This window comes from Lagenorhynchus albirostris, chromosome 14 (genome assembly GCF_949774975.1).
Source record: "Lagenorhynchus albirostris chromosome 14, mLagAlb1.1, whole genome shotgun sequence".
NCBI lineage: Eukaryota > Metazoa > Chordata > Mammalia > Artiodactyla > Delphinidae > Lagenorhynchus > Lagenorhynchus albirostris.
In genome coordinates this window covers 59,476,657-59,490,287 of record NC_083108.1, presented here as the reverse complement: position 1 = coordinate 59,490,287, position 13,631 = coordinate 59,476,657, and the positions used below count along the sequence as shown (strand labels likewise).

General features: G+C 44.6%; 1 protein-coding gene across 3 annotated transcripts in view; it reads left to right on the top strand.

Moving 5' to 3' along the window:
- The window catches only part of PIEZO2 (piezo type mechanosensitive ion channel component 2), a 335,172-nt gene extending 321,929 nt beyond the window's left edge, over positions 1 to 13,243 (top strand). For all 3 annotated transcript variants that reach the window (XM_060170424.1, XM_060170423.1, XM_060170422.1), the window contains 9 exons: positions 90 to 248; positions 2,606 to 2,753; positions 3,857 to 4,045; positions 4,342 to 4,434; positions 5,625 to 5,797; positions 7,981 to 8,109; positions 9,282 to 9,361; positions 10,377 to 10,560; positions 11,802 to 13,243. In XM_060170424.1, the coding sequence (XP_060026407.1) occupies positions 90 to 248; positions 2,606 to 2,753; positions 3,857 to 4,045; positions 4,342 to 4,434; positions 5,625 to 5,797; positions 7,981 to 8,109; positions 9,282 to 9,361; positions 10,377 to 10,560; positions 11,802 to 12,054 (1,408 nt within the window). In that variant the 3' untranslated portion in view covers positions 12,055 to 13,243. The remainder of the gene's footprint in view (positions 1 to 89; positions 249 to 2,605; positions 2,754 to 3,856; positions 4,046 to 4,341; positions 4,435 to 5,624; positions 5,798 to 7,980; positions 8,110 to 9,281; positions 9,362 to 10,376; positions 10,561 to 11,801) is intronic.
- The last annotated feature ends 388 nt before the right edge of the window (positions 13,244 to 13,631 follow it).

The window sequence follows — 13,631 nt, the reverse complement described above, 5'->3', positions numbered from 1 at the left end:
TTAGGCTTTTTTAAATTTATGCTAAACTGGTGTCCTTTTGTTCCAGAAGAGTATTCCATCCTCCACTTTTCTGTGTTTTCACGTCTCAGGAAATTCAGCCAGAACCTGGTCGCCCAGCTTTGGTACTTCGTGAAATGCGTGTATTTCGGGTTGTCCGCCTACCAGATCCGCTGCGGCTACCCAACGCGGGTCCTCGGAAACTTCCTCACCAAGAGCTACAACTACGTCAATCTCTTCTTGTTTCAAGGGTGAGACGCTCTGTGCTGTCACAGCCACTCACAGAGCGGGGCTGGCCGCGGGACGGCATTGTGTCCCCTCCCTGGGAGGGAGTGGAGAAGAAGCTGGTGACCTCAGCATGTGGGTCCCTGCAGGGCTCCTACAGTGTTTGACAGGAGAGCATGTGTGGCCCTTGAAACGCCTTTTTGTGTGTGGTTCCACCCACCTGGCCAGGATGCTGCTCTAAAGTCAGCCGCGTGGGTTCGTTTTCTATTTCTGTATCGTGTATAATTACACTGATAATATTTCAGGATGAAAAATTGGGGTCCATGATCCTAAGTATTAATATATTCTGGGCACAGTGCAACAGAATATTTGGAATCTGGAGTGTTCCAAAACGCCTCTGGAATTTTGCTTGTGCAACAAGCCATCCATGGGAGGGGCATTGATTCCACTAATGTCACCTAATGTCAACCTGAATGCCACGCGACTTGCCTGTTCCTGGTAGGAAGTTATTAACACTCACACGGACATGTTCGTTCTTCTGTGTGAGGGTTTCAGTGTGAGCATCCCCTCCCGGTTCCCATGGAGATTATACCACAGGGTGAAGGGTCAGGCTGCTGGGGCACTGCTGGCCCCTGGAGCACCAGACGTGGGGACTGGGGACTCAGTCATGGAGGAGTGTTGAGTGTGCTCGGATGTTGAGAACCACCACGCATGTCAGAGTTTCACTGCATGCTGCCCCGTGTGGGGAGGGGGCCTGACACGTCTTCAAGGGGGTGGAATAGCACTCCCTTCAAAGCTGAGGAGCTCAGGGGAGAAATCTGGGTGGCAACCCAAGCTGCTGGGAGGGTCTGGGATGAGCCCCAGCCTGGAAGGAGCTCTGTGTCGGTCAAGAAACAAGGACCAAACCCAGACCCCAGAGGAGCCCAGGCCATCCCACTTCCAGCTGAAATACAAGGGACTGAGCCAGGGTCTCGATAGCCTCAGTCACCTAGTAGGTCCCCCAGCCATGGGCCCTGCTGTGCCTCCGATGACGTGGCCATGCCTGATGACTTTTCTCACCTCTCCTCATCTTTCCCCGACCAAGAGTATAACCTTCCCTAGCTCATTCGACAGCAAAGCCCCCATAATTCAATAATCCTACGACCAGCAGATTCTCATAGCAGAAGCAAATGTTTAAAATGAACTTATTTACAAAACAGAAACAGACTCACAGACTTAAAGAATGAACTTATGGTTACCAGTGGGGAAGGGATAGTTAGGGAGTTTGGGATTGAAATGTACACACTGCTATATTTAAAATGGATAACAAACAAGAACCTACTGTATAGCACAGGGAACTCTGCTCAATATTCTTTAACAACCTAAATGGGAAAGGAATTTGAAAAAGAATATATACATGTATATGTATAACTGAATCACTTTGCTGTACACCTGAAACTAACACAACATTGTAAATCAGCTATACTCCAATATAAAATAAAATTTAAAAAACAAAAAATGTTGAGTGAAAGAAGGGCACCAAAATAAGAAGGAAAAAAATGAGAAAAGAAAAAAAACAAAATCAGCAACTTGAAAAAATAAATAAAAAAGTAAAATTGTGTTTGCAGATGATATGACCTTTTTAAAAATTTTTTTTTAACTGAAGTATCGTTGATTTACAATGTCGTGTTACTTTCTGCTGTACAGCAAAGTGATTCTGGTATACACACACACACACACACACACACACACACACATAACCTTATAGGTTATTACAAAATACTGAGTATGGTTCCCTGTGCTATACAGTAGGTCCTTGTTGGTTAGCTATTTTATATGTAATAGTGCGTAGATGTTAATTCCAACCTCCTAATTTATCCCTCCCCCCATATGATCTTTATATAGAGAAAATCCTAAAGACTCACTCAAAACCTGTTGGAACTAATCAACATTTTCATTCAGTGAAGTTGCAGGATATAAAATCAACATATAGAAATCAGTTGTATGTTAAATTTAGCCAAAGATAAACGTAGCCAAAGAAGTGAAAGATTTGTACCATGAAAACCATGACTTTAATGAAAGAAACTGAAGACCCTTCAAACTTATTTGAAAAGGGAATTCCAGTTTGTTAAGACCATTAGCAAAAAAAAAAAGAAATTAATCTTAAAAATGAAAAATACCTTTTTCAAAAAGGTATTTTTGTCAAAAGACAAAAATCCTTTATTGGACTTACAATGAAAAGCAGTTGTATTCCAAGTTGGATTTGACCATAATGGTCACCTTGAGAATTTTTTCTGAGTTGTAAGGGCTGAAACAATCAGGACCTCCATGAGCCCTCGGGGTTGGCCAGGTGATGGGGGCCCATCCCACAACTGTCCCTGTAACAAGACATGGTTCCTGCTAGGTTCCGCCTCGTCCCTTTTCTGACGGAGCTGAGGGCCGTGATGGACTGGGTATGGACAGACACGACGCTGAGCCTGTCCAGCTGGATCTGTGTGGAGGACATCTATGCTCACATATTCATCCTCAAGTGTTGGCGGGAGTCAGAAAAAGTAAGCCAATAATGATGCCTTAGCCCTATTTGTTTCTCTTAGATACAGGCTGTTATTAATAGGAACTTCTGCAAATTTTCCGGCCAAATAAATGAAGCAGAAACTACTAGGACCTATAAATGCCCCATTGATTTCACCCCACGCGAGTTAGGAATCTTGGACCTGCTCTTGCCTTAGTGAGAATAGCATCCAGATTTGTTCTTCTTCTGGCAGCTGTATATTGTGGTTAAGAAGAAGGTGTATTGCTGTACAACCCAATAATTCTGAAGTGGCTCATTTGAGAGCAAGAGGGAATGAGATGTGCTGGAGAAAAGTGGGGTCAGGTGGCTGGGACTCAGGGTCAGCCTCTGATTACTCTTTGATGAGGGACAGACAATGTAACATCCTGTGCAAAGGAAATTGAAGTGCAAATAGTTGCATATTCTGCTAGGTTGGATATTAAGGTTGACATATGGATAGAATTACTGTTATTTAAGGGATGTAGTCCAGCCTCCTGAGTAGCCCTGAAGGGAAACACGTCCTGGAGAAGCAGCAGCTAAGCAAGGAACAGGCCTGTAGACCGAGCGGTTTCCACGACACGTGGCAAAGCTGGGCCCTCCACCGCCCGCAGCCTGAGCTTGGGGCTGGGGAGCCCTTGATGCAGCAAACAGAGGTGATTCCAGTGTGGTCCTGACAACGTGTGTCATGAATGAAGTTAAAATGTTTTCCGCCCACCATGCTGGGGAGGAGCCCGTTGAAAGGCACAGGTTTTGAATATTCAGGAATTTAAAATATCCTTATCTCGCCTGATCCCTTAAAACCTGAGGTTTATTCAGCAGAGGCTTTGGTCCCTTGGTCCTTAGGTCAGCCCCCAGCAAACCCACATAGCCCTGTTAAGGAGAAAGCCGCTCAGGCCGTGATGGACCCTGTGCTCCGTGTAGCGGGATCCTCGCAGCCCTGCATCACTGCCTGCCTTGTTCCCGGGTTGGGACAGAGTGGACAGAGTGGATTCAGAGCAGATTCAGGACGCAATGCAGGGCGGACCCCGTGGTTAGAGCGCCCGCCCTTCCCCCACCCGCTTTTCCCCGGGGACCCCGCCTGAGCGCGTGGCCCTTCTGTTGCAGAGGTACCCGCAGCCCCGGGGGCAGAAGAAGAAGAAGGTGGTCAAGTACGGGATGGGGGGGATGATCATCGTCCTGCTCATCTGTATTGTCTGGTTCCCTCTGCTCTTCATGTCTCTGGTCAAATCTGTCGCCGGGGTCATCAACCAGCCCCTGGACGTCTCGGTCACAATTACCCTGGGCGGGTACCAGGTAACCGCGCCTCCCTCCGGGGTCTCCCCCCTCCCCCGGCCCCTGCCAGTGCCTTGCCCAGCCGTGCTTTTCCCCGATAACCACCCAGAGGACTTACTTAGGTTTTGCGGACATATTTTCTGTCTGAATTTTGACTGTTCTGCAAATATGTGATATGTGAGCTAAGGTGCAGAAGACAGTGAAGGGAGAGTTCTGTTCTAGTTGTGGGTGATACACGACCTAATATTTTTCTTAGAACCCAGGATGCAGAGAAGTGCTTTGGAATAGTAACCATCCTGTGTGTCTTTGTTTTCCAGCCTATTTTCACAATGAGTGCCCAGCAAAGCCAGCTGAAAGTTATGGACCAGCCAAAGTTTAATAAATTTATTAAAGCTTTTTCTAAGGACACTGTAAGTAAATGCATGGAGTCGGTCTCGATGAACACCTGTCATATCGACCAGCTGACTGTTGTCACCTTATTTATTCACCACTTTACCATGGCCTGAGCCGGGGGGCAGGACTTTCTGGGGGTTATTAGTCACACACAGCTGGTTCCTGGCCACTGGCCGCTTTGATCATCTAAGATGTTATGTCTATATTATCAGACGTGTGATAATAAACATATTTCTAATTCAGAGTATTTTCATGATAAGCACAACAGGTGTTGATCCTTTATAAATTTTTAAAATTGTGGTAGATATTGATCCCTTTAACTGGTAGGGAATCTATCCTAAGGAAATCATTCAAAATATGGAAAACCTCCAAGAGGTGCCTGTTTGTGGTGGCACGCTCCGCGTTAGTAAGAACTAGAGGCAATTTGGGATTCAACAAGTAGGGAATGAGTGAATCAATTACAGCAGATTTTTCAGGCAACTTCCTTTGTAATAAGATAATCATTACAAAGATGATTTCATGGCACGAAAATTTCTCAAAATGAAACATTACTTTAAAAAGACACTATTATTTTTAAATGATTTAAAAAAATGAAGATATGCATCCTCTACTGTATAAAACAGGGATGATGTTCTGGTGACAGAGCTGTGGTAGACATCGTCCTCTTCTCTACATTCCATGCTTTCAATAAGATGGTAGCATGATTCTTCATAATTAAAATGGCTTTACAGATGATGCTTTTTATTTAAATAAAGTGATTAGGCAAACAGATGCTGTTCTCTTTTGTAAAATGATCGGCCTGTAAGTGCACACTGTCAAAAGTAATCTTGAGGAGTGCACAGCTGTGAGGAAGGGCCCCGATGTCCTGGGTGGATTAAATTTGACTCTCATGAGATGGACGTTCCCCAATAGCTGATAAATGTCTTTCTTTAGTGGGAAGGAAAAAATGACACTAAATCATCTGATTTTTCTTTACTGTTTCATTGGAATGATTCCATGGCCGTGGGTGTGGCAACATCACCACTGAGGTTTGGTGATGTGACTGGAGCTGACAGTGTCAGAACACACCAGGCAACCCATTGTAGGGAGGTGCCTTTCAGAGGAAGAGATTCCCCCTGGATACGGTCAGTTAAAGGGAAGAGTAGTTACTTTCTTACACATCCTCAAGTATGTATCTGTTTATGCAAGTGTATTTGTGTGCACACAGGGTGCTATGCAATTTCTGGAAAATTATGAAAAAGAAGACATAACAGTAGCAGAACTGGAAGGAAACTCAAATTCTTTGTGGACCATCAGCCCTCCCAGTAAGCAGAAAATGATACACGAGCTCATGGATCCCAATAGTAGCTTCTCTGTTGTTTTTTCATGGAGTGTGCAGAGGTAGTTACTGTATTTCCATGCATAATTCCCCCTTCCCCAACCTGAACTCGGGGCGGGGGTTGGGGGGTGTGGAAGGATACACACCTCAGATTAATTCTGATCTTGGTTCACATTACTTCCTGGGAACATTCATTCGATGCTACAGCTAACATTTTTGTTTATTAAATAATGATTTGCCTGGGAATCATTGACAAAACGAAGAACTTCTTAGTTTTCCTTTTTTCTACTAACTTCAGCTTTAAAGAGGCTGGCAATGAGATCTGTGACCAAGAATGAAAGGTGGAAAGAAAAGAAAGAGGGTGATGACTCATAACATGAAACTGAGTCAGGTGAAGTGTAACATTTCCCTGAGCTTGGGGGTCTGGTCTTCATCACAAAGGACTTGCAGCGCTGGGAACCCTGATTCTCCCTTGCCGGCCTCCAGCACTTGGGGAGCCCCAGCACCTCTTTTCTCCGAGCCTGAGCTGGGAGAGCCTCTGGGCAGTCCCAGGACGGGAGAGCAGGGAGATTCCTTCCCACCCCATCTGAGCCTCTGGCCAGCCTGCGGCCACCACGCAACACGTCTCGCAAAACGTTCTTGCCTCCGAAAGCCCGACGTGTCCGGGGGGCCGTTGGGGGGCCTGGACGTAATACCCGGTCTGATTAGCTCAGTTTCCTTCATGACAGGCTGTGACTCAGGACTCTGGGCAGTCCCGTGATAGGTTTGTTGGGTCCACAATACCAGCTTCTTGGTTGGAATTAAGAAAGAATCATGATAGGTAAGGAAGAAAGCCTTCTAGAATCTGACATCACAAGGAAGTAGTAAGAAGTATTTTGAAGGAGGCTGCTCAGAATTTAAAGAACTCCTTCTTTAATCTTATTTTCTCCTTTTAAATGTCCCAAACTCCTCACGTGGAATTCTGTACTGGCAAAAATGCACTTCCTAGCCCTTCCTTTGAAGAGCCACCAAAAGAAATTAGAAATCAATTTCTGATTGAACATTCTGCTTTTGATTGAGATATAATTGACATGTGGCATTATTTTAGCTACAGGGGTGCAACATAATGATTTGATATTTGTATACGTTTCAAAATGATCACAAGAAGTCTAGTTAACATCCATCACCACACAGTTACCAAAAATTTTTTCCCTGTGAGGAGAACTTTTAAGATCTACTCGTTTAGCAACTTTCAAATATACAGTACAGTATTATTAACTACAGTCACCATGCTGTACATCACATCCCCAGGACTTACTCATGTTATAACTGGAATTTGTGCCCTTTGACCCCCTTCACCCATTTCATTCACCACCACCCCACCTCTGGGAACCACCAATTCATTCTCTGTATCTATGAGTTCAGGTTTTGTGTTTTTATTTTTAGATTCCACATACAAATGAGATTATATAGTATTTCTGACTTATTTCACTTAACCTGGATGAAACCTGATGGCATTAGGCTATCACGAATAGCAAGATTTCATTCTTTATGGCTGAATATTCCTGTGTGTGTGTGTGTGTGTGTGTGACATCTTCTTTATTCATTTATCTGTCAATGGACACTTAGGTTGCTTCTGTATCTTGGCTATTGTAAATAATGCTGCAGTGAACATGGGGGTGCAGATATCTTTTCAAGTTAGTGTTTTCATTTGCTTTGGAAAAATACCCAGAAGTGGGATTGCTCAGTTACATGGTAGCTCTGTTTTTAACTTTTTGAGGAACCTCCAAACTGTTCTCCATAGTGGCTGCAGCAACTTACATTCCCACCAACAGTGCACAAGGGTCCCCTTTTCTCCTCACCAGCACTTGGTAACTCTTGTCTTTTTAATGATGGGCATCATGCCATTCTGACAGGTGTGAGGTGATATCTCATTGTGAACGTTCTTTTTAAAACATAGATTCTCTGAGTCCCCATGGAGACTAACGTCACTGGGTTAACATAAAGTGTTTCAGAATCCCTGTTAGATCATCAGGGATTTCTCTTGTGTCCGCACACTCTCCTCCTCACCTGTATCTGTGTTAAAGGTGTCTGAGGCCTCCCTGGATGTCTAAGAGGCTGGCTGTAAAGGTGAGGAGGACAGGCTGAGGTTGACAATTGTGGACACAGTGAAACTTGGTGAGATTAATAGTTCAGTGAGTTTTTAACCTCTCCTGCAGACTTCTGAATAACCACTGACATTGAGCTCTTTTTTTTTTCTTCACAGAAACATGAGTCTGGGTGCAAAAGCCGAAATAGCAACAGATAAGCTTTCTTTTCCTCTTAAAAATACGACACGAGAGCACATTGCTAAAATGATAGCTGGCAACAACACAGAAAGTTCCAAAACGCCAGTGTAAGTTGATTGTCATTTTTAATACAGTGCTAGAAGGTGTATCTGGTCCAAATCTCCTCTACAAATACGTGTGTGCAAGAAATGCCATTTCTTCCTTCTTTGGTAACTCAAGTGAGCCTGTACTTAGAGTCCTTGATGGGCTGGATCAAAGCGCGTCTGCTCTCCTCCCGCCCGCCCTGCGCAGCTCGTCCGGGGACGACTGACCTCTTCTCTGGGGAGCAAACCTTGCTCTCATCTGACCGTAATCACCAAAAGCCAGGGAAAGGCCCTGGGAGACCCTTTTCTACTATTACTCCTGTCCCTGGGGCACCAAATGCCTGGCTAACAAATGGGCGTGAGAAGAAGGCAAGGGGGTGGGAGGAAATTTGAGGGAAAAAACTGTATCTTAATATATTATCCTGCCACACAATACTCCACTCCAAACATCTGAGCTGTGATGTTTAGATTCTAACATGAGAACCAGCAGGAGAAAAACACTGCCATTGGTCCAAAACTGCTAAGTAAAGTATTCCAGACGCCCACCAGCCGCAGCCCAGCTCTGTCCCATCTGCCCCAGCCCCGGGTCAAAGTGCTGAGTGTGAGGACTGCCACGATGCAGCCCTCAGACATGGTCCCTAAAGCACCCCTTGTCAATCACTAAACACTAAGGGCCCCTGAGAACCGTCGGATCCTCCCCCATCACTTCCTGGATGAGAAAACAGCCCTGGAAAGATGGAGTGGCCCGTGCGCAGGGTGGGCTAAGGGCTAGGATGCCAGTCCTCTGCACCCCCGCCCCTCACTCCCATCTCTGGATCTGCTCGGACAGCCCACTTCACTAGAGAGTGTTTTGAAATCCCAAAAATTAAAATTGGAAGAGTGGTAGGATCCTAGCAAGAAAGACAGCCCCTGGCTTCAGAAAAGTCACAGATGTGGGGAAATCTCTGCAGCAGTTTTTAAGCCATTAACTGCTTGAGTGTCTGGTTAGAACCCGGTGAATTTATTCGGCTTCAGAGACTTCTCATTTTAATGGAAACCAATAAACTATGATGACTGCACATCGCGTAGTTATAGGAAGACTCTCCCCATTACCTGTTTGAGATGAGGTCAAAAATAGCAACAAGAACAACAAAAAAACAATTTTGCATGGGTAAAACAACTAAAACCTAATTATCCTTTTTTCTCTTAATGCCCAGGACCATAGAAAGGATTTACCCATACTACGTGAAAGCACCCAGTGACTCTAACTCCAAACCCATAAAGCAACTTTTATCTGGTAAGAATGAGAAGGAATTGTTTCAGAATGTTTCTTAATCTTTCTTTTATTCAATTTCTGTAGTTTGCCTTTTCAGCCTTTATCAAGCTCCTTTCCAGTTTTCTTCCCCCTGTGACATGGTTTGCAAGAAGCATAAGGCTCTGAGCTGTGTCCACCAGCAAGAAGGGATCATTTACTCACCTGGGGGCGTGTTCTTCATCTTCCTTTGTTCATTGATATAGAACTTGATTGACTTAAATCCACGTTCAGTGACATGTTAACTGATTCATCAGAATCTGTTTCTATTAGCAACCGTATCTTGGGCAGAAAACTGCCTAATACAGCGTTAACTCTGAAGGCCCCACGATAAGAATAAAAAGATGGCAGGAAATGGACTTGATTCAGCCCGGGGTGACTGAGTACCAGTAGTAGGGCTCCATCTATTAAAGCTCTCAGCCAGCAAAAAAGTCACCTCCTCTGGGAAGTCCTCAGGGATCATACCACCCAGAAGTGGTCGCCCCCAGCTAACAGACCTTGTCAGTGCCAGGGGGTTGCCACGTGCCCATAAATAGTGCTTGTGTGCATGGCCTTTCCCATTGAACCAGGCTGCGTGCAACCTGGTGACCCCTTAGCACCTCCTGGAGCACCTTCCTCCTGGAAGGCACTCAGTAAACGGTGGTAACATGAAGGAATCCATCAGTTCCATCAACAGTCAGCTACTGGGGTTTTTAAATGTCTAATTAGTTGTTTGGAATTGTCAGCCAAGATGCTCCGGTGATGGGTCTCCATTCACCCTGTGACTTTGCTGCTGTCTCATGTAGCAACAGGACTAGCCTCTTAGAGAAAGAGAGAGACCCCCACGGCCAGTCCCCCTCCTCCTTTTCCTCTCACAGAGCCGATGTGCCCGTGTGTCCCCATCCTGGAACCGGATGCCATGGGTACCAACCAGGCCATCCTGGTTCATCCGAGAATGGCTGAAGTGCATTAAATCCATAAACTCTCCTGCTAATTTGATTTCATGTTTCTCCTTCTCCAGAAAATAATTTCATGAACATCACCATTATTCTGTCCAGAGACAATACAACTAAATCCAACAGTGAGTGGTGGGTTCTCAACTTGACTGGGAATAGAATCTACAACCAGCATGCGCAGGCCCTGGAGCTGGTGGTCTTCAATGACAAGGTCAGCCCCCCAAGCCTGGGGTTCCTGGCCGGCTACGGGTAAGGAACCATTTCACCATTAACAGTTACGAGATCCCACTTATGTATCACACCAAGTTGAGGATGGGAAGTCTTTTATCTTCTTAGAATTCTAAAATTCTATAGCTGCATTATTAGAATTCACAGCTCCTTGGCCCTTCATTTTATTTATTTTTAAATTTTATTGAAGTCTAGTTGATTTACAGTGTTGTGTTAATTTCTTCTGTACAGCAAAGTGACTCAGTTATTTTTATATATATATTTTTTTTCTTTCATTATGGTTTGTCACAGGGCCCTTCCTTCTAAAAACTGAGGAACCAGAGTCCCAAGGAAGTCAAAAATGCCTTGTGTGAGTCCCACCACCAAGCATAGGACCAGAAGCCATATTTCCAGCTTCTTAACTATTCCTTCCTGTTACAGCACAGTTTAGTGCAATTCAGGGCTTAAACTAGAAATAGGCAGAGTTCTCTCTTTTCTGCTAACATTGCCTTCTGACCTGAACAGATGGAGAGTCAGGTAGAAATCACAGTTTGGGACATGCCCGATGTTACCATTTCTCCATGTTCTGACACTTCAACCCTAGGACAGGCACACCCCCTACAAGGTGCTAGTACAAAGTTTTCTTCTTCCCATGATGAGCCTCTTAAGAAATCACTGTCTATCCAGAATTTTATTATAAACATGAATCCCTGAGAAAGGCAGGGCAAAGTCCTGGGTACAGAAAAGTGTGTAAAATAATTGCATTTCTATCATATATATATATTTTTAACATCTTTATTGGATTATAATTGCTTTACAATGGTATGTTAGTTTCTGCTTTATAACAAAGTGAATCAGCTATACATATACATATATCCCCATATCTCCTCCCTCTTGCGTCTCCCTCCCACCCCCATCCCACCCCTCTATCTACCAGATATGTTACGTAGCTTATGCATATAATATACGCAGTAAAACCACCAGAAGTTCATACACGAAACTATTAACATTGGTTGTTTCCAGAATGTACGATTTCAAAGGACTTTCACTTTTCAAGTCCTACAGTTCTGTAATGTGTAATTTTTTTAAAAAAAAGCATGCATTACCCTTTAATCAGCAGAAAGGTCAATGTTTTCACCAAGGGGAAACAACTTAAGCCTTGGTAAGTCTATCATGTCTTTTATGGCATTTGAGGGAAAATGTTCAATTTTTTTTTCTTTTAGGCATGTTCTCTTAACCATATGTAACGGCCAGATACATTTCTACCTCATTTTTTTTTTCAGTATCATGGGCCTCTACGCTTCAGTGGTCCTGGTGATTGGGAAGTTTGTCCGTGAATTCTTCAGCGGGATTTCTCACTCCATCATGTTTGAAGAGCTTCCGAATGTGGATCGGATTTTGAAGTTATGCACAGATATTTTTTTAGTTCGAGAGACCGGGGAGCTGGAACTGGAGGAGGACCTCTATGCCAAATTAATATTCCTGTACCGTTCGCCAGAAACCATGATCAAATGGACCAGGGAGAAAACAAACTGACGCCCCAGGCCACAGACCACAGACCACAAGCCAAGTTCACATTGGAATTTTCCAAAGAAAAAAAGAAAAGCACAATACTCTCCTAAGAGCTAAGCATTTCTAATTCGGTGGAAACGGTCTCTCTTCTGACTGCTGCAGAAGGACTGGGCTTCCTTTTGCCCTCAGAGCTACGAGCAGAGGTACTCTCGAAAAGTCCTTTGTAATTCCATTCCTCTGAAATCAGGGCTACTCGCTTTATGTTTTAGTGCCGGTGTCTTGCAGTCTGATGGACTACGTGTTGGAGTCACTGATGGGTCTCGTCCCTCAGAGGAACAGAACAGGAGGAGGAGAAGGAAGGAGAGGGCTTCTCCTGTGAGGGGCAGTGCCCCCCGAAGAGACGCTACAATGCAACGCAATGCACGGGGCTCTGCGGCCAAGGGGACACTGCTGTGAGGAGGACGGGGGCCCTGCACACCGAATACGCAACAGAACGGGGACTGAAAACTCCTACCCATATGTCTAGAGGGGAAACAGGGAGGGGGCCGGTGACCCGTGGCGATGCCAGTGGAAGGATAAGCCTCATCCTAAGCAAAAACATAACATTAGTGACACTTACTGCCTTACCTTAACTGAAGACTAGTGAGACGTCTTTCCATTAAACACCAGTGACCTTTCAGGAAAAAACAGCAGCAAAACAAATACGTGGACATGGTGTTGCTGAGGCCCAGGTGGTAACTCACTCCGACCTGGTGGTTTTCTGGTTCAGAGAGTTACTGCTCTCCGTGAAACACCGACGCCCAGCTGGAGGCGGGGTCCTTGGACGTTGTCACCTTTACTGACTGAGGTCTGAGCTCTCTTCTGCCCCACCCCCACGCTTCCTCCCATTTCCATGATTCACGGCAGTGGTTTTTCCAGTATGTGACATTTTTTTCCCCTGTTTTTCAGGTCTATCAACGAGTTTACATATTCCAATTCACATTTTTACATCTGAGACGGGTTTTTTTAAGTTCAAAATTATGGAAGAAATATGTATATTGAGCTTGGGGAAATAAACAAATGGCCTTTTCTTAAATTATTATTATGGGTCATACAACCTCTTCATGAAATAACAATGTAGCATGAAAAACTGATGATTGAAATGTAGTTTTCATTCCATATTAAAAGACAGTTTCTGAGAAGAATCATCGAATGGACTAGACTATGTCCCCCCCCCCAAAAAAATGATCCTCTGTAGTTTGGGTTCAGGACTGACAAAATAAAGCACATCCTGCAAAGTCACCTCAAGAATCCTCTTCATTCTGCCTTACTGCGTGAACTGGGAAAGGCGACTTCTCTGTACTGTGTACCGGGAGCTAGAAAAATCAGCTAAGAATCCACTTCTTGTTGGTTGCATTGTGGGTTTTCTCATGTGGGTGCTCTATGGGAATAATAAAAGCAGGAAACAACTGGTGAGAAATTAACTTCCCAGAAGGAAACCATTACAGTGAATATGGATCTTTTAAAACATATCAGAGTTCAACTGATGCCCTGTGGCTTCTAGGGAATCAGTGCAAACCTGAGCTTCAGCTGTGAAAGCCGCGTGCCTCCCCCCTGCTTAG